The sequence below is a fragment of the Mytilus californianus genome, unplaced genomic scaffold (assembly GCF_021869535.1).
Source record: "Mytilus californianus isolate M0D057914Y unplaced genomic scaffold, xbMytCali1.0.p SCAF_12, whole genome shotgun sequence".
Taxonomy (NCBI): Eukaryota; Metazoa; Mollusca; class Bivalvia; order Mytilida; family Mytilidae; genus Mytilus; species Mytilus californianus.
The window spans coordinates 42,822,256-42,845,530 of NW_026262604.1; the positions used below are offsets into that span (position 1 = coordinate 42,822,256).

A 23,275-nucleotide genomic window follows, 5' to 3' on the forward strand; every position below is an offset into this window, starting at 1 on the left:
AAGATTACGCCCGTGGGGTGAATGTTGGCTACATTCAATGGCCCTTTCGTTTGCTAGACGGCAGAGCTTTCAAAAGTTCATTTCTTCCGTTTTGAATTTTCCTCGGAGTTTAGTATTTTTGTGATTTTACTTTTTTCTTTGGATATGTAAGGCATAGCAGAGTTTCCTGGTTATATACTCTTCTTTAAAGCAGTTATCAGTGCATTTGCATCTACAGTCACAAGCGCATAATATTCTACTTGGGTCTAAAATAAGCTGTTTATTTATTACTAAGCTGGTTAGGTTAAAGCATTTAGCACAGTTTTTAATGCTACGAAGAAAGCAGTCTAATTCATGCAGGTATGGTATACGGGTATCATTCAGAGATTTACATTCTAGAAGAAAATGTTCAACAGTTTCTGAATTTTCATTGCAGAGAAGACAAGTTGGATCTATTGTATTTTGGTTAAATGCAGCCTTATTTCTTTGCAGATAATAAGTTCCTGTTAACAGCTTTAATTTTGGTTGAAGGCGGCTTATATCTTGATTTGAGGTACCAACACTTGCAATTAAGACATGGAAGAATAAAATGCCATAGCATATTATTTGCAGATAAATTGCGAAGAGAGCTGTATAATGATATTTTTGTCCGAAGTTGTTCATACCAGACGTTGTCGACTGCTTTCTTAACGTTTGCTTTCCATCGGTATCTATTGACCGGTTTCTGTATAAGTTCATGATCTGAGGGTAGATTGTATTGTGCCAGTAAGCAACGTATTTTAGAAAACCAGGTTTTGGAGTTAAATCCAGATATCGAGAGTTGCCTTTCAGCAAGATCTTTTTCTATTGATGATTCCATACCACAAATCTTGCTGTATATGTTTAAAGCTGCTTTGTGTATAATGCCTTGGACTGGAATAACTCCAGCTATAGTGTAAATAGCTGCATCCGCTGTGTTGTTGGGAAGTGACAAGATCTGTTTGATTGATTTTCGATAGAATACTTCTAGTGGCTCTAAGTGTTTATTGTTTGGAAGTAGAATGTCAATTCCGTAGATAAGAACAGGAAGTACGTAAATGTTGCAAATGTGTAGACATGTTATTGGGTTTAGCCCATTCTTTCGATGAAGACCAGCCCCCATCAGGCTATACATAGTTCGTCTTGCCTTTGAGATGTTTTCATCAACATGGATGCTGATAGTCAGGCGCGTAGCTGCCTTTACGCAAAAAATCATTTGCTTGCACATTTTTTTCACAAAAAAAAAAATAATTCTGAAATTGAATTACGGATAGTCTTTAGTCTTTACAGATTATCGTGTCGGGCGGTGTTTAAAGCCCAAATCTTTGATGTCGTCTGTAGCAGTGACTAATAAGGAACTATATATCCTTCAATATTCGCAATCTTCTCAATTCTAATTACAATGCCAGTAACTACATCAACTACTGAACGGTCATTTAGTGTATTAAGGCGACCGAAAACTTGTCTCCGTTCAACCATGGTACAGGACAGATATCTTCGTTGGCGCTCATACATGTTCACAAAGAAATGGATATTAATAACACCGAGAGAGTTCTGCGATCATTTGCCTTGGCAAAAAATAGATATATGGACTTTCGATATTAACTATACTTTAAGTCTTACATGCAGTATTAACATTTAATAATACAGACTCAATACAATCACCTTGAAAACATCTTAGATTTATATCCCTTACTTATAAGTCAAGACTTAAAAGTGGCCGTTAGATTTCGTATTCCCATTGTCCGTTCGTCCAAAAGACTATTGATTCACCTGGGGTATCTGTGTCCCAAATGACCTTCTACCGTTGTCGTAGAAACCTCTCCTTTGATTTGAGAATGACCTTCGTGAGACACACTACGGATGTCTTGCAAGAAGCAGGAACTGCTTACCCTTTTGGCCGGAGCACCGGAGGTCGCCACATTGTTTTCTGGGTCCGTGTTTTTCATCTGTATTTAGTTTTCAATGTTGAATGTTTTTGTTTCTCCTTTTGTGTCTTATCTGTTCCCAGGTTTGTCAATTGTCCATTGATTAACGCTTCGGTTGTCGACTCTTCCTGATCTTCCTGTTTTATCATTTTTTTTTTATATTTGAAAATAACCATGTTAATAATATAAGCAGCAAATTACGGAACTCACTAGACTTTTACTATCGTTTCATGAAAATATGGTATAGTAAGAAACAGATAGGGTATTTTATGTTCAAAGCAGTCACTGTAATTACTCATATGCCCGGAGCTTCATGGGGATTCGCTTCCCTAGACCACCGTCTACGGTGCTGCCCTGAATCCCCGACTAGGGTGCTATTCTGGACCAGCTGGGGACTTTGGGCGGTCCATAGCCTCCTCCCTTGCCGAATCACTATAAAGTCCACAAGTATTCACAAAATAGGAGTTTGGGCGTGAATGTGATGTGAATTTCATAAGCATGGCATATCGGGAAAATGCCCGAAAAAAGTTATCATTTTCTGCATACAATGGTCCAAAAAAAATTTTCGCCTCGCTTCGCTCGGCAATCGTTATGATTGCACTTTATTTAAGTCCAGCTACGCCCCTGATAGTTTTTTTTTAAAGTCAGAGCTGTGTTTTATGCCAATATGTACAGCTGAATCTGGCTCGTTCATTTCTATATTTTTTATTTTAAAGTTGAAGGCTGTATCTTTTGAAGGTGGCCCATGTTTTAATATAACACTTTTGGTGGGTTGGAGTGAGTATTTTTCTTGCGTGCCATAATTCTCAACCGTACTTATCATTGTTTGCAGGTCATTAGGAGAATTGGCAATGAGGGCAACATCATCTGCACAAGTCGGGGTTCAACAATATATATTTCCGATGTAGGTACCAAGACCGCTGTTTTCTAGTTGGTCCAGTATATCATTAATATAAACTTTGTACAGTTCGGTGCTAAGTATTCCATCTTGTCTTACTCCTTGTTGCACAGGGAATGGTTTTGACATGAGACCATTCCATTTAATAGAGGTTGTGGCGTAGGTACTCAGTTGGCGGATTAGGAGCCAGAGGGTCCCACCTACTTCTGATAGGCAAAGTTTACGATGTGAGCTGTTAAGATTGACAACATCAAATGCGGATTTGGCGTCCAGCGATCTACAAAAACACATCTTTTGGTCCATTGATTCTGCAATGGATTCTAGAAGTATGAGGGCACTATATAGAGGAGATACCCCGGGAGTGAAACCTTTTTGTAGCCGGTTTTGGAGAATATCCTCAGTAATATTTCCAGGATTTTCCCAATAAAAGGGAGTACAGTGATTCCTCTATAATTTTTGGCCTCACTTGGTAGTCCTTTGTTTTTGAATATTGGAGTTAGAATTCCATGTTTTATGCAGTCTGATGTGGTTGCAGAGGAACAGATGTTGTTTATTATAGATGTAATTGCAAGCAGTAATGTATCTCCACCATATTTTATATTTTCTGCTGTGATACCGTATATATCAGGTTTTGTCTTCTACCGTAAGGTCTGATATGGCATTTATTTTCCTTTGTGCATTTACAAGTCTATGGAATATTTTGCTATTTCCTTGTTTAGCGTTCATGATCTTCTGTAGTGACTCGTCTCGTTGCCGTGCAATTTCTTGTCTTCGGGCTCTGCGCAGTTGCTTTTCGTTTTTTTTTTTTTTCGTTCTTGCATAGTTTCGCCAGCTGTTGGTTTTCCTTCCAGTTTCCATTTATCGAGTGATGATTTATTCATTTTCAGTGAGTGTTCTATTTCGTCATTTCAAATATGTTTGTTTCGTTGAGCTGATATTTTAGATGGTGGTACTATATTCCTTTGAGCTGTTACTATGGTTTTCACTAGTTTTGTTATTGTGGTCGAGTCATTTATGTAGTCGATGGGATTTTCCTCAAGGCTCTTGGTTAAACTATCTTGATATTGTTGTAAATTTATTTTATCCCATTTAATTGTTTTTGATACTACAGCATGTACAGGTTGGTCTTTTCTTGTTTACAATCTCTGTTTCGATTTCCGTTAACAGTGGATAGTGATCAGAGGTGTTGTTTGATAACATATCCAGTCTTATGGTGTGGTAAACTTTATCGGCTAGGCTGTCATGTACAAAGATATAGTCAATTGTTGATGTTTCATTGCCATTTGGATCAATGAATGTTAATAGGGTTGCTTTAAACATTAGCTTCTCAGAACTTATGAAGTCTTCCAGTTCATTTATTCGTGCTGATTTATTTGGTTTTTTTTATCAGATCACAACTCCAGTCTCCACATAGGATAGGTGTACATGTGTCGGAGTAATTGAGAATTATCTCATGAAGCTGGTCAAGAATTCTTTGAAGTGTTCATTTGCCTGTTTTGACCCACTACATGGCATGTAAACACAGATTAACAGAATCGGCTTTGGTTTTACATTAAGCTTTATACATATGATTCTCTCTGAGCCATCATTAACTTTTCTACAAGATGATCTAGATGTTGTTTCCATAGTATAGCTACTCCACCATATCCTCTCGGTATTTGTGTTGGAGGTATAGGGTTGTTTTCATCAACTGACTTGCATGTCCAAGAAGTTTAATTAAAGAGCTCTCCAATATTGTCCTGTTCGAACTTGAACCGCCAATGTTCCTGAATACATATAAAATCAATAAAATCTAAAATGTCTTTTATACAAGCTTTGGAGTTATATAAATTTTTACAATTGAAGGAGGCTATTCCAACTAGAGTTGAAGTAGATGTATCATGTACTATGTTATCCTCTGGATGTTCTGGCAAAGTCCTAAAAAGTAATCCGGCTAATCTGTTGGATAATCCTCAGTATTTGAGCTGGGCCTAATAACGTCCTGTGATATTTGATTGCTATCAACGCTTGAAGTTTCTTTATCAGGTGTAGATTTCCGTACTTTGTTTGTGCTTACTTGTTCATTGTGTACCGTAAAGTGGACTTGCTCAGGCTCTGTTTGGAGTTCTTGTTGTGATTCTTTGATTTCATTAACTTTATTAAGACGTTCAGTGGTATCTGTTGAAGTTAAAATGTTTGATGCTACATTTTCTGTTGTAGGTGAAGTTGTGACAGATGTTTGAGGATGGTTGACAGTGATGGTTGCATGAGGCCCTGTTATGGAATTAATATCAGTATTTACGGTTTGGTTGTTTTTGTTCTCATGCCTGAAGTGCAGGTTTAAACCTTTAAATGTTTGATGGGTTGGATGCCGGTTATGATGGTTGCTCACAGTTGTTTGATGATAAGGATATGTTGGAGGCGGAATATTGGATAGGCGTGGAGGCAATCCATTCTGTGGAAACATTGGTCTTTGGACTTTTGGAAGGTAAGCTGGCATGTGTTGTGGTTGGATGGCCAGTTATTGTTCATTGGTCTGCAATGATAAGGATATGTTGGTAATCTAGTTATGTATGCAGGGCTCTGATGAATAGGATTCTGTATTGTGAAGTGGCTTGTATGATATGGCTGGTAGTGTGGCCTAGCTGGTTGTGATAAGTTGTTTTCTAAATTTTGAGCCTCTGTTGAATAAATTGCAGTTCCATGTCGTGCATTTGTGTATATAGCTGACGAGTGTTTTCAATATGAGTTATTCTATCTTTGATGATATTATTTTCTAAAGATGAGATATAAGTTTCCATAATATTTGTATGTTAAGGAGTATAACCTGATCGACTATTTTCTAAAATGAAGGGTGGAGGTTGTTTATTCATGATTTCACTAGAGTCTGGTTGTTGTGTTCTTACAATTTTCATCCTCAATATCCTATTTGAGCGTTCCAATTCTTTTACTTTGGCCTCTAGACTGAGGGATTATGTTTTGAGATGTGCCTGGTCTTTAAGTGCATCATTAATTGTCACTTTTTCTTTTTTAATTCCTCTTCCAATTTTAGCAGCTTGCCTTCTTTTTGTCGTAATTCTTTGTCAGATTGGGAAATGTCATTTGTACATCTGGTGCTTGATAGATTTGACCGTTTAGTAGATTGGGGCAGGTCCTCTGTTTGTTCCCTGTTAACTGATTCATCATTTAAGATAGCCCTGGCAGCAGAGACACAAGAAAGTGGTGATGTTACATCAGGAATGACAACTGGCATAAGTTTCTTGACTTTTTGTGGTTGTGTAGTTAATATCATTTCTTGCATTACATAGGGTGCAAATGTACTGGATGTTGTTGGAGTCCTTTTCAAGTTCTTCAATTTCAGATTTTTTCAGCTTTTCACAGGTATAGTGAATCCAATGGTTGCCTTTAATGGAGAGGAAACCTCTTGATAGCAGCTTTCGCTTGCATTTAGGGCAAGTATTGTCCGGTTCTAGTCTATCAGTGCCTTTGTTTACTGTGTTCTGGTGGATTTTATTAGCCACAGTCAGCTCTTTAGAGGAGGTGTTGTTAGCCACAGATTGATCTTCGGAAGAGTTGTTCAAGATAGCAGTAGGAGATGTTTTGTTTATTTCCTTTGAGGATGTTTGTTGCAATTAAATACAGTCTTCCCTAATTTTTTTTATTGATAGATGAGTAGTCTTTTATGTTGTCCATTTGTTTGGATATAGTTTGTAATTCGTCAAAAAAACATACGATGGTTACGTCCGTTCACTTCCAATCTACAAGTGGTATTATATAGATTGATCCTGTAATGTTGCCGTATGTTTTGACGGCATTTGACTGCAATAGATTGTTCAACCACTTTACCAGATTTGTCTTGTTTATCATGTATGTTACATATGACGTCATTATGTACATCAAGATGTTGAAGTAAAGTTTCGCTGAAGTGCAGATAGGTTGCTGCAGTAAATTCCAAGATAATATTACCGTGTTTATATTGTAAGTCTAAATCTGTTGGTCGTATGTTGGCATTAACTATTTTCCCGATGGCTTTCTGTTCATTCAGTAAGTAGGATTTTACTGAGACGTTGACCTTAGATGGAGTGAAGACTTGCGTAGGTATCCCGTCTCTGGTTGGTCTTATACTTGCCATAATAGAATGATGGGTTTAGAAATATGTTTTTATCAGATGAAGCCTGAGATGATGGAATAGCATGGGGACATCCACACTTACCAATGAGAATATTCTGGTGTTAGATAATTTAGAGTGGTTTTTAATAAAAGTTATGATTGGTATCTGAACAAAGTTGATAAGAGGTTGTATTGTTGATATCTGTGATAAGTAGGATCTTGGTATAGCGTGGGAGCATCACCACTTACACCATTATTCAGAGCTGTTGATAATTGAATTTTTGAATTTTTTTTTAGCTTATTTCCACAACAGGACGGACCTCCCGAATAAAATGCAACCAGATGTGTTTGAGACGTTAGAGGATGCAGTCTCTGTAATAAGATGAGGATTTTGGTATAGCGTGATGACATCCACACTTACCACTTTACCTAATACTAATATCCACGACAAGAAAGGGCTTAATGTAGTTGCAGCCAGATGTGTTTGAATTGAGAAGCTTAGCAGTAGGTATAGATATTCCCGTCTCCTGGTGATGTTTTTGGTATAGCGTGGTGGCATCCACACTTACCTAAGATATAATAAAAGTGTCCACGGTAAGAAAGGTCTGTGTAATTATGCAACCAGCTGTGTTTGAGATAGAAGAAATGCAATCAGCTTAAAATTTCCTGTATTATAAGGATATTTTTGGTAAAGCGTGGTGACATCCACACTTACCACAACACCTGAGTCTAATATCTGATATTTATTTTAATTGTTTAGCAGTGTAGTGTTGAGAAAATCTAATTCAACAAGCATTCCGAGAGTATTGCATGGCAATACATAGTCCCCTACCGGGTAAAAGTTCATTATACTGGAACAAAACGTGTTCTATAACTTGTCATGGTGTAAACAAAAAGAAAATATCAAGTCAATATCGTCAAGCATGACGAAAAACAGTGTGGAAAACTAATTATATGAGTGAATTTTTCAAGTCCAAGAACCATAACTCTGCACAAAATTATCAAATCGAAACAAAAATTTGAACTTGATCTGTAACTTGTCCTGATAAACTATATACCAATTATCAATCAATATCTTCAAGCATGATGAAAAAAAGTGTGGAAAACACTCTAACATTAGATATGATTAATAGTTCTCTAAAATTAGATATGATGTAATACATTTGTATGTCTATTTTCAAATTATAATCGAAATTTTATTAATAGTTCCAAATATTTTTTCTTTCATTTGTCACAAACTAATATAGATTTGTATCAATGATCTATAAAATGTCAACAACTTTTATCTATACAAAATGTAATGTAATGAAATATATACCTTAATAAAAATAGATTATTATCTAATTAAAGGATTTCACTTCATAATTTTTTTTATATGAAATTATATAGCATTCAGAAAACAAACAAACCTGCCAAAAATTCTTCAAACAATTTACCAAAGAATTTAAAAAAAAATGAGTTATCTCCTTATCAGAGATATGGTTTAACATACAAAATGTAGTACTCTAACATTAGATATGGACCATGATAACTCTCGACTAAATCATCAGACCGGAACAAAATTCGAACTTGATCTATAACTTGTCATGATAAATCTATATACCAAATATCAAATCAATACCTTCAAAAACGAAGATAGAAAGTGTGGAAAACTGATTTGCCAGACTGATGGATGGACAGACGGACAGACAGACGGACGGAGTGCAAACCTAAAGTCCCCTTCGATTTCGTCGGTAGGGGACTAATAATCTGTTGTAAATGCCAGATCTAGTTTCCTCTGGGATAAGAGTGTCCTATGATTATTCAGAGCGGAGCCACAGAAGTATTCTATTTTTCACGAGGGCTATGATGTTAAAATTGACCTCCTTTGTTTAATTCAAACCTGGTATAGCGTGGTGACATCCACACTTACCATATAGTAATGCGCAATGAATTCTAGTATCAGTGTTAAATATATATTGGTATAGATTAGCTTAGTATTAATTCTGCTTTAAATGAAATCTTGATACAGCTTTTTCGGAAAGCTACTAGGGCGACGGATTTTATTAATGAATCGGTTTTTGTTTAGCGTGGTGACATCCACACTTACCAGTGTTGTGTATTTCACAATTTCTGGTATAGAGTAGCTTAGTAATAATTCTGGTTTAAATGAAGACTTGATACAGATTTTTCAGAAAGCTACTAGGGTCACATAAATTTTATTAATGAATGGGTAAGAACAGTTTACTCATAAGAATTCATCAACTTTTCAAAGGAAACAACAACATACTATTATCAACTTGCAAACATAAGTAAGTATAAATGTATCAATTTAATTTGTGTGTTTCTTACGTTAAAGGTAAAAGACGATTTTCTTGCCATTTTTGTCCCTCATGTACAGGGATTTTTTCTAAATATGTAAATTTCACCAATTTTTAGCGTATATTTTAATATCTTAGAACAAAATCTCTTTGCAAAAGCTTAAACTTTATATAAAAATTAAAAGAAATCAAACATATATGATCTCATAACATCCTCTGAAAATTTCACACCAATTGCTTCAGTCAATTCCAAGCTTTCTTCATTTACAAAACACATATATTGTTTTTTTTTATCCTTTTGTTACACTCCTGACATATTTTTTCAGTAATTATTTAATGGAATGTATATAAAATCAGTAGTGATATCTATTTTTAATTTACAATCTCACAGTCACTTGATTACACATTTTTTTAATTTTTGAGTGAAGAGCAAACTTTGAACATGTTTAATGTGAATTGCACTTTAATTTTTACAATAATCTTAGGAAAAAGTGTCCAGAAAAATCACTTCCAAGACAGATTGACTTTTCTCATTACATCGTTAAGATGTTACAATGATTGTAATAAGGAATCATGTTAAATTTTGTTTTAGATAAGCTACATCAGAAACTTATCAGGGGTGTAACAAATGTTACACTCCTGACCAGAATTTATTGCTACCATATTTTAACCTACAACTGACCGGAAATCATGTAGAGACTTTTTATTAAACATGTAATTTTAGAGCACATTAAAAACAGGTTTAAAAGTTTTATATATTTCTTACATATTTACAAATTGTGCTCATGGTCTATTTAAAAAAAATATGGCTTTCCTTTAAACATTGGTCAGTCTCTTGTTTGATACTATATATATGCTGTTTTTATGTCAGATAATGTATTATGATAAATTAGTTCTTACTATTAAAGATGGTAGCAGTATGTGCTCTGTATAAAAAATACTGTCCAAAAATGTACCAAAAAATGTCAGGGTGTAACGCTTTTAGTGTGACATTCATGTAATTTTTTTTGTAGAAACAATGTTGTTATTGTTGGTTTTCTATTCTTGAATTTGAGTGTGAACAACTGTTGCAGATGATCAGTAACAAACATGCCATTATTATAGCCTCCATTGCTTTTGTATGCTCAATACTTGTACGTCAGGAGTGTAACACATTTAAACAAGCTAGTTCAATTGCAATTTTAGTTCAAAAACTTCAGAAGTTATAATGAAGACTTGTCTTCTGTGTTAAGCTGAAGTGTAGTTATGTCATTTTATAATAAATGTCAGCTTGTTTCTTCCAATAGATTACCTTTGCTAATATAAAGATTGAAATAAAACATTTTTGTGTGTTACACTCCTGACATAGAAGTATTGAGCATACAAAAGCAATAATGGCATGCTTGTTACTGATAAACTGCATTCACTGAAATTCAAGTAAAACAACAACTATATTCTTGCGTCGTAACTACAATCCCCTTCCCTTTTCATGAATGTGACCTACCGAATTGGACTATTTACCGGGTTTGTAATAACATGAGCAACACGACGGGTGCCACATGTGGAGCAGGATCTGCTTACCCTTCCGGAGCACCTGAGATCACCCCCAGTTTTTGGGGTTCGTGTTGTTCAGTCTTTAGTTTTCTATGTTGTTTCTTGTGTACTATTATTTGTCTGTTTGTCTTTTTCATTTTTAGCCATGGCGTTGTCAGTTTATTTTCGATTTATGAGTTTGACTGTTCCTCTGGTATCTTTCGACAACATATTGTTTGTAAATAAATAACATCTTAACTCAATTGTGACACTCCTGACAAACTTGGGTAGTTTTCTTATTGTAACCATAGTATTCAAGATGTGGAACTTCAGGGTCATCTGGATGCACCTGTGCCAAGCTATGATACTAAACAAGATTTGCATTAAAATGTTATTTCACCTTCACAGACATTTTCTGGCAACGTATTGACTTTAACTAACATTTTATTTTTTTACAAAAAAAAAAAGTAAAACTGTGAGCTACTGCTCACTGATGATATCCCCGCCGAAATATTTCGGTAAACAGGAAGTTGTTGGGTGATGAATCTGAAAACGCATCACACGGTATAGCTGACTTATATAAACCCTGAAACAAAATTTCAGAAATACTTACCAAATAGTTCCTGAGAAAAATGTGACGAAAATATTCAACTTGGCTATCATGTGTAAAATAATACAAGTGTTCGGTTAACAGGAAGTTGTTGAGTGGTGAATCTGAAAATGCATCACACGGTGTAACGTACTTATATAAACCCTGAAACCAAATTTCAGAAATCCTTGTCAAGTAGTTCCTGAGAAAAATGTGACGAAAATTTTCTACTTGGCTATCATGTGTAAAATAATACAAGTGTTCGGTAAACATGTAAACAGGAATTGTTGAGTGATGAATCTGAAACGCATCACACGGTGTAACTTACTCATATAAACCCTGAAACCAAATTTCAGAAATCCTTGTCAAGTAGTTCCTGAGAAAAATGTGACGAAAATTTTCTACTTGGCTATCATGTGTAAAATAATACAAGTGTTCGGTAAACATGTAAACAGGAAGTTGTTGAGTGATGAATCTGAAAATGCATCACACGGTGTAACTTACTTATATAAACCCTGAAACCAAATTTCAGAAATCCTTGTCAAGTAGTTCCTGAGAAAAATGTGACGAAAATTTTCTACTTGGCTATCATGTGTAAAATAATACAAGTGTTCGGTAAACATGTAAACAGGAATTGTTGAGTGATGAATCTGAAACGCATCACACGGTGTAACTTACTCATATAAACCCTGAAACCAAATTTCAGAAATCCTTGTCAAGTAGTTCCTGAGAAAAATGTGACGAAAATTTTCTACTTGGCTATCATGTGTAAAATAATACAAGTGTTCGGTAAACATGTAAACAGGAAGTTGTTGAGTGATGAATCTGAAAATGCATCACACGGTGTAACTTACTTATATAAACCCTGAAACCAAATTTCAGAAATCCTTGTCAAGTAGTTCCTGAGAAAAATGCAACGAAAATATTCATGGGACGGATGGACTGACGGAAGGACAGACAGAGGTAAAACAGTATACCCCCACTTTTTTAAAGCGGGGTATAATTATTTGACGTACCTTATTCTGTTCATAAAAATGAAAATAGATGGAAGAATTGAACAAGAAATCATAGTCAAGATATAATGGTTGGATGAAAGATATTGTTTGGTATTGTATCTGCCCTTATTTATTTCATATCATAAATGAATGCACATGACTTCTTGTAAAAGTGTCACACTCCTGACATGTTTAAACTTTTAATAACATTGTCATACATTACATATTTTCAATGACATTACTGAGTATCATACATGTACATGATGTACATTGTCATACATTACATACTTTTAATGACATAAAATCATACATTACATACTTGTAATGACATAAAATCATACATTACATACTTTTATGACATTATCATACATTACATATTTTTATGACATTATCATACATTACATATTTTTATGACATTATCATACATTACATACTTTTACTGACATTATCATACATTACATACTTTTCATGACATTATCATACAGTACATACTTTTCATGACATTATCATACATTACATAATTTTAATTACATTATCATACATTTCATACTTTTGATGACATTATAATACATTACAAACTTTCAATGACATTATCATACATTACAAACTTTCAATGACATTATCATACATTACATACTTGTAATGGCATCATCATACATGTCATACTTTAACACTGATAGTTAAATGACCCATTCATAGCTTAATGACACTCACAATTTAATGACATACCCATAGGTTAACTGACACCCTCACAGTTTATTGACACATCTTCAATTCAGTAAATCCCACAGTTTAATGACACTCTCATAATTTCATGACACCAAAAGTTTAATGACATATCCATCATTCCATAGTTGAAAGACACACAATGTATAAGTTCAACACCAGAGTGTATTATCATGTATCTCTGAAAGTGACATGTCATTTATCACATTCTTCACACTGGTATAAGTAGATTCCTCCGTTATTCGGAGCACCCCTCAAGAACTCCGTGTACACTCCATTTCAGGATTAATGGAGATGTGTCACTAACGTATTTACAGCATATATTTACAAGGACAATCACCTCCCCAACACAAAGGGAGTGCTAGGACACCGGGAAGTCTGTTATTATGTACTAGTATGATGTTTTTAACAATTCAATTCAATTCTTTATTTACCCTCAGACACAAAATATATGTAACATGAGGACAAATCACAAATCCAATGAAACCAATGACAGAATAGACAGGGAACTAAAATGTAATAACAAAAGTATACTATCCAAAGCTAATAAAACTTATAAGATACATGCATCTTATTAAACGAGATTAGATATTTTCTTGATAAATATAGATAAATTACGCAATAACTGACAGTGACATATTAAATGACAGCAGCTTATGCATTTTCAGTACAGATGGGTGTGTTTTATAATAATATGTACGTTTACATTTCTACCAAAGTTCAGTGATCATGGTGATATAAGTAATATTACATACATATAAATAATGATATTCATCACCAACACATTCATTACATAAGGTACATAGACATGATAGACAATTGGTTCTAGCGACGTTGCACTACTGCCAGTTTCAAAAGGAATTTTAAAATTGCATGTTCTCAGTTTCGAAATCCAGATTCTTTTATCCTCTGAAAGACATAGTAAATAATTTTCAAGACCAAACTGAACTTTAAAAAACTAACAACAGTATGACTGTTCTTGTGTGTGACTGCATGTTAAAACTAACAACACCCTATACCTCTTGCATCATATTTAAGAAATTTATAACTAGTGTGTGTCTCCCTGCTATGACCCTGACTGAATCCTTTACTTCACAAAATGTACAAACATAACATACATGTACATAACATCACCAGGGTTAACAGTCGGGGGAATTACTGAAATAAGAGAGTTTTAAATCACTTATTTAAGTAGCAAATTCAACATTTTGTCACAAATTGTGATTTTATAGTTTTACCAAAAATTTAAACACATAGGTTTAGATAATATCTTATCATTAATTAGTAAAATTGAAAAAAATGAACTTTTTGCTTCATTTAAGTAGCATGATTTATGCCTTTGATGCAATTATTTAGCTGTAAATTCCATTTTTGTTGAAAAAATGCTATACATTTGTAATTAAGGCTTCACATAAAGAACTGATACTTTCTTAACAGATTTTTTCCAGCAGTGGGAGTAATTTTCCTGTAAAATTCAAGGCTTCATCTTACAGATTATGTAATAAAATTTTACTGTTCGCGATCAAAATTTCACTGTTCGGGGGTGTTGAAATTAGTGGGGGTTATTAAAATAATAATACTTAAAGAAGTGATTTTTTTGAAGAAAATAGAGGTATGATACTTAAACATTGTTAAACAAGTGATTTTTCATGTCATTATCCCAGATTCAGTACAAGGTCATCACCTGACATGACTGGTCATCCTATCGACACAGATGATGGTTCTGATAATTTTAGCTACATAATTAGTCCCTGGATCATTAGTATTGTATATTTAAAGCTACAATAAAATTAAATCACTTAGTCTAGTGATTTATTTGTACTACTTAAAAAAGTATTTATTAAAGAAAGACAACTCTTACTTCCAACCTTTGTGGACATAATGTTACTTGAATCAGTGATTTAGAAAATCACTCATTTAAGTAAGTCCCCTGACTGGTTAAGGTTAATCAACAGTGTGTGTTCGCACGTGTTTATCTCTGCTATGACTCTGACTGACACCTTTGCTACACAAAATATACACACATAACATACATAACATAAATAAGGATGCAAAGGTTAATCTCCTAAATGTGTTCTTAGATGTGTATCTCTGTTATTACTCTGACTAAATCCTTTTCCACACACATCACATTTATAAGGTTTATCACCTGTGTGTGTTCTTAAATGTTTATCTCTGCCATTTCTCTCACTAAATCCTTTTCCACACACATCACATGTATGAGGTTTATCTCCAGTATGTGTTCTCATGTGTCTCTGTAAGTCAATCCTTTGAATGAATTCTTTATCACATTCTCCACATTGATAAGGTTTATCTCCAGTGTGTATATGCTCGTGTCTACGTAAGTTCTGACTCGTACTAAATCCCTTACCGCATACTTTACATTCATTAGGAATGTCACCTGTATGTATTCTCATGTGACTCTTTAAGTATATACTCATACTGAACCTTTTACCGCATACTGTACATTCATAGGGTTTATCACCAGTATGTATTCTGATGTGCGTCTTCAAGTTACTTCTCAAACTAAACCTTTTACCGCATACTGTACATTCATGGGGTTTTTCGCCAGTATGTATTCTCATGTGATCCTTCAAGTGATGACTCCTACTGAACCCTTTACGGCATACAGTACATTCATAGGGATTTTCACCAGTATGTATTTTCATGTGCTCCTTCAGAATATTACTCAAACTAAACCTTTTACCGCATACTGTACATTGATGGGGTTTATCACTAAATGTATCAGACATTTATTTTCTTTGTTTTCTTTATGAATTGATGTCTTTTGTTTCATCAAAATGGCCTGCAGTCTGAAATAAGAAAAGATAATCATAAAATTGTGATAAGCGCCATGTGGGCAAAAGCATATTTGCAATCTGTAAAACTTTTGTCAATTCAATAAACATCATGCACGTCATGTATCAGAAACACCTTTTTGTCAAGAATCAAATGATTATTATCCTATATTTTAGCTACCTGACCCTGGGCCAAGTGAACTTTTCTCATCATTTGGCGTCCACCATTGTCTTTAAACTTTTTCAAAAGTCCTATCCTCTGAAATTATATTATGTTTTTGTGAGTGTAATCTAGGGTTATTAGATTCAACCTCTGAAAAGATTAAGTCTGCCTTTTTACGAAATAATTTTAATAAATTAATTTTTTTAATTGTTTTTTAAACTTTTGAAAATTCACCCTGAAAACCGATCAGACAATAGTTTTAAGTTGACTAAGGGAACTACCATTTGATTTTTATTGGGGGGCTAGAATGAAAAATTGTGTCCTGCATTTTTTTTAGTTGTAATCTCGGTCCTGCCTTTTTATTTTTCACTTTATTCAGTCCTGCCTTTTTTTTAATTAGTTTATCCTGACTTTTTATACATAATTTGTCATCCTGCCTTTTCTTTTGCCAAGTTGCTCATCCTGCCTTTTTTTTTACTCAAAACTTCTGTCCTGCCTTTTTTTTCAAATTTCATCCTAGCCCCATAAAAATCAAATGGTAGCTCCCTAAATGCAGAAAAGTACATTTACTAATGCTCAATGGCTAGAAGATACAGTTGTGGTTTTTTCTAAACAACTGGCATATAATAGTATAAGGATTGGAAATTGCTATGTGGATAAATTTCCCGGGAGGGGTTACTTTCTATATTTTTAGTGGTACGAGTGTGCCGCAAAACAGGGTCGCTTTTCATGCCCTGCTGGTTAGAACAAGGTCCCTTTTTCATGTCCTGCTGGTTAGAACAGGGTTGCTTTTTCATGCCCTGCTGGTGAGAACAGGGTCTTTTTTTAAACAAAGTATTTGTCTAGAACAGGATCGCTTATTCAACTGCTTAAGATACAGTCTAGAACCCGTGTCTAGAACAGCATCTATTTTATACGGTCTAGAACAACACATGAACAAGGTATGCATTTTCTGAGCGTGTCTAGAACAGGGTATGTTTTTCAATATTTCTGTTAGGACAGGGTATGTTTTTCAATGTTTTCTGGTTAGAACAGGGTATGATTTGGCAAGTGCTGTCGGCACAGTTACATGTATACCCGAAAGGGTAGTCAGTAACCCCCCTGGGATAAATTTATTAGTTTTCAAGAGCTAAATTGACAGCGTGGCATCCCTAAAATGGTTTTCTATTTTAAAGTTTGTAAAAGTTAGTTGGCAATTAAACAATGGGTTAAAACTTGAATTTTCAAACTATAATAATAGGTGAAATATTGTCCTCATTCATTTGTCATTTGATGTTTGAGGTTTGCCTTTTTTTATAATTTTTTTCAAGTTATTCAACACGTCGTGTATTTCATAAATAAATCATATGATTTTTATGACAACACCTTAGTTCATTACACAAGAGTTTATTCTCACCATATAAATAAGCTTCAATACATTATAATCACTGTATTCAAGTAACCTTATCTTCATTCACAAAAACACCGTTTCCCGTTGATGTCAATATCTAGAATGTTTCAGTTTCCGGAAGCAAGACAAGTCGACCCACTTTTTCACCAACTCGCCACTCTTGGCAACTAACTCGCCCCACTTATGAAAAAGGGTTAAATCCTTTTAAATTCACTACTGCCATCTCAAACCACTTTTGAAAAATGGTAAAATCACGATATATATATGATAAAGATCTGCAACTAGCCTCGCTTATGAAAACACACCTGCACGGAATGAAATAAATCACAATTAAGTTGTAGTTTGCGATTCTCATAAAAATCGATATTCAATATATGATTATGCAGGGACTTTCTGAATCCGGGTCCGTTCGCGCCCAATCACGTTCGCCCCCATGCACGTTCGCCCCCTTTCACTTTCGCACCCTACACGTTCGCACCCAAAGTCCGTTCGCACCCTACACGTTCGCGCCCAATTTTTATTGGTTTTGTGTTTAATAATTTGTTAACGAGTTTTGGTAAGTGTATTGCTATAAATATATATTTTTTCATTGTTTCTAAATAAAGTGAGATTCTGACAAGGTTTTTTTTGTGTCATGGTAAATGTTAATTGCTATAAACATTTTTTTTTCATTGTTTTTAAATAATGCTGCGTTCACACGTAATTCGAATTCGATTCGCATTAACTAATTCGAATTAGTTTAATTCGCATTCGAAACGTTTAACGTCCAAACGTAAATTCTAATTCGAATTGCAATTCGCGTCAAATTCGCTTTACTGTCCTAACGACGTTAACTTTTAATTCGTATTAACAAAAACGCATTTCTAATGCGAATTGGATAATGCGATTTAGCCAATTCGAATCAATTCGAATTAAAAAAGAAGAGTGTGTGAACGCGATTAGCGAATTCGATTCGCATTCGATTCGAATTCAATTCGAATTAAATGTACGTGTGAACGAGGCATTAAGTGAGATTCTGACGACCAGTATTTTATTTTTGTGTTGAATAATTTTTAATCATGTTTAGGTAAGTGTATTGCTCTCTATATATTTATATATATATATATAAATTATTTTTTTTCATTGTTTCTAAATAAAGTGAGATTCTGACAACGTTTTTTTAGGTGTTGATAAAATCTTAATCATGTTTTGGTTCGTGTATTGCTATAAATTTTTTTTTTATTGTTTCAAAAGGAAATGGGATTCTGACAACGTTTTTTTTTTATGTGTTGAATAATTCGTAATCATGTTTTGGATAGTGTATTGCTATAAATATTTTTTTTCATTGTTTATGAATAAAGTGAGATTCTGACACACATGAGTTATTTGTAAAAACAAGGATATATGATCAAGCAAAACAGACTTTGAATGATCAACTGAACGTTTCATCTAAGTGTTATTTATATAAATATATTGTCAATAATGTATGTTTACAGAATTATCTAACCAAACATATGAATTTTAGAGTGTATTTAACTCGCCTTAGATTGTCATCTCATAATTTGTTTGTTGAAATAGGCCGTTATCGTGGAGTAAATAGGTTAGATAGAAAGTGTACTCTTTGTACTTTGAATATCACTGAAGATGAATTCCATTTTGTTTTACAATGTGAATGCTATAGAGACTTAAGGAGACAGTTTATTAAACTTATTATTATAGACGTCCATCGTCGTTCAAATTAGTGCAACTTCTCAGCACTGAAAATGTAAAAGATTTGCGTAATTTGTGTAAATTCTTGTTTAATGCATTTAATCATAGGACCAAACTGTTATTGGTCAATACTTGATATTTATTTGCTTCTCTGATGTATTATGTCATGTTGTGTTATAGAAATGTATTTGTATTTATTGAACTGATAAGCATAATGTGCTTAAAGTAATAAAGAATTGAATTGAATTGAGCTCAAAGGAGCCAAGCTGTTAAAAACAATTATCTTTCATGTTTTTTATTTAAAATCTTCAAAGTTTTACTCATACCAAGCTAAATACATGCAGTATTTACATTTAAAGCAAGTTAAAACAACCATGACAACAATCATGATTTTTAAACACTCAACAATAACATCATATTAGGCTGTGTATAAATACCAATTAGCAGTAATCATACATAATTAACATTTAATAATTAATCATCAAATCAATTTAAAACAATATTTCATTTAAAAATTCCCGAATATTTATTTATGAAAATAAAAATATTTTACAAAACATCTAAAAATTTATCAGGTTTTTGAATAAAAAAAGGGTGCGAACGTGTAGGGTGCGAACGGACCTAGGGGGCGAACGTGTGGGGTGCGAACGTGTAGGGTGCGAACGTGTATTGGGCGCGAACGGACCCGATACCGGACTTTCTATACTAACGGGACTCGTCTCTGTTACACTGTCTATACAAATTTGCATACAGAACTGTTAGTATAGAAAGTCCCTGGATTATGCAATAATACAAAACAGTTAGCACAATAACAGTCTGATTAAAACCGTGGGGGCTGGTTTTAATCAGACTGACACAATAAAAGAAAAAAATACTCACGGAATCTGAAGGGTACATATAAGCAGAGACATATAATACAATTGTATTATATGTCTCTGATATAAGTGAAAAACGTACAATTAATTACAACGATGAGCAGAATATATAAATGGTACAACAGTGCCAGCGTTCTGAAGATCCATAGGTATTCATAGGTATAGGTATATAAGTGAGAAACAGAATGGAAACGAAACGAAATATAACAAAACGAAACGGAATGGAGAATGAGGACACGAAATAGAACGAAATAATATATTTTTAGTCCAATGTTTGGAAGATGTCCTCTGACCTTGACCTTATTTTCATGGTTCATTTGTCAAAATTCAATTTTCGTCATGTAGTTTGTTTCTGAGATACTTCAAGCAATTGGTTTACATGGTTTACTATATGTCAGTCGGAGAGGAATGATTTCATACAGCTCCCATGTCTGTCTGAAAGATTTATCCCACCTTCACGTCATGTTCTAGTATATATATACACTTTTATTTTGACTTTTCACATAAATTCAATTATGAACACTAAAAACCGGCTACACATTTCAGGGTGTCCACTTTTATTCAAAATCATCGCCAAGAATTTAGATAAAACAGATCGAACAGAGTGTGCAGGTTAAACTAAAATCGTTGGTTGCCTCCCTTGCTTGCTGAACCATAGAATAATTATAAGCTTAATGACATGATGAAGATATCGACAGATTGTCTATATGTCGGACAAGACTAGTAATGATTTCATGGTTCGGTTAGTAAGCAAGATAACCGAAGATATTGGTTTAAACTACACACCAGTCCGAATTGCTGTCAGGAGAAAAAAAAGGGGTTTCAAATATATGTCCCCATTCAAATGCATTGATCGTATCCGAATCTGAAAGCTTTTTTCCGCACAGCACAATTGCATTCCACACTTCACCTTTGGGTCGGCCCATTGAGCTGCTTAATCAAATAGATTAAAATGTGTTGTGCATCAGTGAAGCAATCACCTATACGTATCCGACCATGCAACATAGGCAGATGAGTTTTAAAAGTTTCAAAAAATACAAGTAAAACACTCTGGTCTATGAAAATTAGTTAGTAGTAAACCCCAAAACTTAATCATGTTAATAGTTTAACTGTGTATGTAAAAAAAGAAAGAAAAAAATATCATATTATCATTTTTAAACTGTTAAAGATTAAGAAAAACCAACACCAAAAAAAAGGGGTGGGGGGTATAGTTTTTTAGTTTGAATTTTTTATCTTTTTTTCGCCAAGCGCGAACAAATTTATTTAATTTTTCGATGCTTTCAATAAAATTATTTTTTTCTGCAGTCAGAACATTTTTTCATCAAATTATGATTCGAAATATTTTTTAGAAAAAAAAACATAACTCCGCCCCCTCCCTTTGAAGTTTAATGGTCGTTCCCTAAGTTAACCGTCTACCAAAACCACTGATAACAACAACACCAACATGTATAGACAGGCAGATTAATTGTAATTCTACCATTCATGAAAACTGTTGGTGCTTAAAGGTAAACCTAAGTACATAGAGTATCTCGCATCTTATGATACATAAACAGGACTTGAACTAAAAGCTCTGTGTCAAAAGCTCTAATGGTAGTGTACCGCAGATCAGTTGGGTTGTCAGGAAATATTCCAATAACGATCTCGTTCCGCTCCTATTCTATGTGACGATATAAGCAGTTGAAAGACATTTTTTCCTAGGCTGAGAGGTTCACAAAAATAGTTCAGTACTAGCGGAGACCAGTAGTATTCATTTAGCAGACACGTTGAGAAGTTGTCCTTTAAATATCTTATCATGGCTTATTTAGAAAGGTTATAGTTTTATACTATAAACAAGACACTTTACTACATTAAATATGCGAGTCTATTAATTGCTTCTGTTTTTTTTTTCTTCTTTTATTTAAAAGTCATTCAAACCCACCCAAGCAGAAAGGATTGATCTATTTTCGATATTTATATGCTCATATGCACTGGTAATTTTAAAAGTATTTGTTTTGCTTTCCATACTTATATGCTCATATGCATTGATAATTTTCTTGAAATAATCATAAATTATATATTGTTGACACTGTTTTTATTTGTAATGATGTTTTATAGAAAAAAAATTCACATACCTAATAAAATGGGCATTTAAAAAGTCAGAATGCGAATATATATATTCAAACTCTTTTAGGTCATCTTTAGTATGAAACAAACAAAAGAACTATGTTAATTGGACCTGCTCTGATACGATAACTGCCCTTGAAATTTATACTAGACATTTGTGTTCGCTATAGATTCTGTATATCGTCAAGTTATTGGAATATCAATGGGGACTAACATTGCACTATTTATTGCGGACCTGTTTCTGTATTGTTACGAGTTACAATTTATGACTAAAATCAGCAAAGACCCATCGAAACAACATTTCAAAAATTTAATAACACTTTTAGAAATTTGGATGATATATTGGCTCTCAATATTGACGTCTTCAGTATGAACATTAGATTCATTCTGTTGAACTTACTTTAAATCAAGCTAATACTAACAATGAACACTGCCCTTTCCTGGATCTTGATAACTATATCTTCAACGGGAAGCTTAATACTAAAATTTACAATAAAAGAGATGATTTTTTATTTCCTATTGTTAACTATCCATTAATTTGAGATGGTGACGTTCCCTAGGCACCATCTTATGGTGTTTATATATCTCTACTTGTTCAATTTGCTCCTGTGTGTAACAAGGAGTTGAATTATTTACAAGAACTGCAGGTACAATTTTCTGAAAAAACACCAGGTAGAGATAAAATTTTTGAACTGGCCAAAAGTTGATAAGCTCCTTGCCTCATTTGGCATGGAGTTCCAGAGTCTTGCTGCCTCATAACTAAAGCTTTTTCTTAGTGTTTTTGGCCGTGGTATATCCGCTATGCCTTTGTACCTAAAATTATATGAATTTTCTTTAATGTTTATTAAATTATGTAGGAATTCCGGACTTGATTTATTAATTATTTTGTAAGTCTCTAATGCCATGGTTCTCATTCTTCTGATTTTTAGTGTTGGTAGCTTAGACTATTCAAGGAGTGTATCGTAAAAATTTTTGTAGTCGTCATAAACAAATCTGAGTGCTCTTTCTTCTATTTTTTCTATTTTCTTTATGTTTTGTTCACTGCAGAAGTGCCATGTAAGAGGACAATAGCTGAGGTTTGACAAGATAAATGAGTGGTATACTGTAAGTTTAGAAAGTCTGGTGAGATGAGTGCCGATTCTTTTTAGTACGTTTAGTTGTCGTGCAGCTTTTTTACAGATGTTTGAGATGTGAGTGTTGAAATCCAGTTTAAAGTCTATTGT

General features: G+C 33.9%; 1 protein-coding gene across 1 annotated transcript in view; it reads right to left on the reverse strand.

Annotated features, from left to right (window-relative positions):
- Positions 1-12,494: 12,494 nt before the first annotated feature.
- LOC127721078 (zinc finger protein 226-like) overlaps positions 12,495-23,275 on the reverse strand; it is a 40,035-nt gene continuing 29,254 nt past the window's right edge. Inside the window, exons 5-6 of the mRNA XM_052227761.1 lie at positions 16,014-16,091; positions 12,495-15,775 (exon numbers count right to left, since the gene is read on the reverse strand). Of these exons, the coding sequence (XP_052083721.1) occupies positions 15,092-15,775; positions 16,014-16,091 (762 nt within the window). The 3' untranslated portion in view covers positions 12,495-15,091. The remainder of the gene's footprint in view (positions 15,776-16,013; positions 16,092-23,275) is intronic.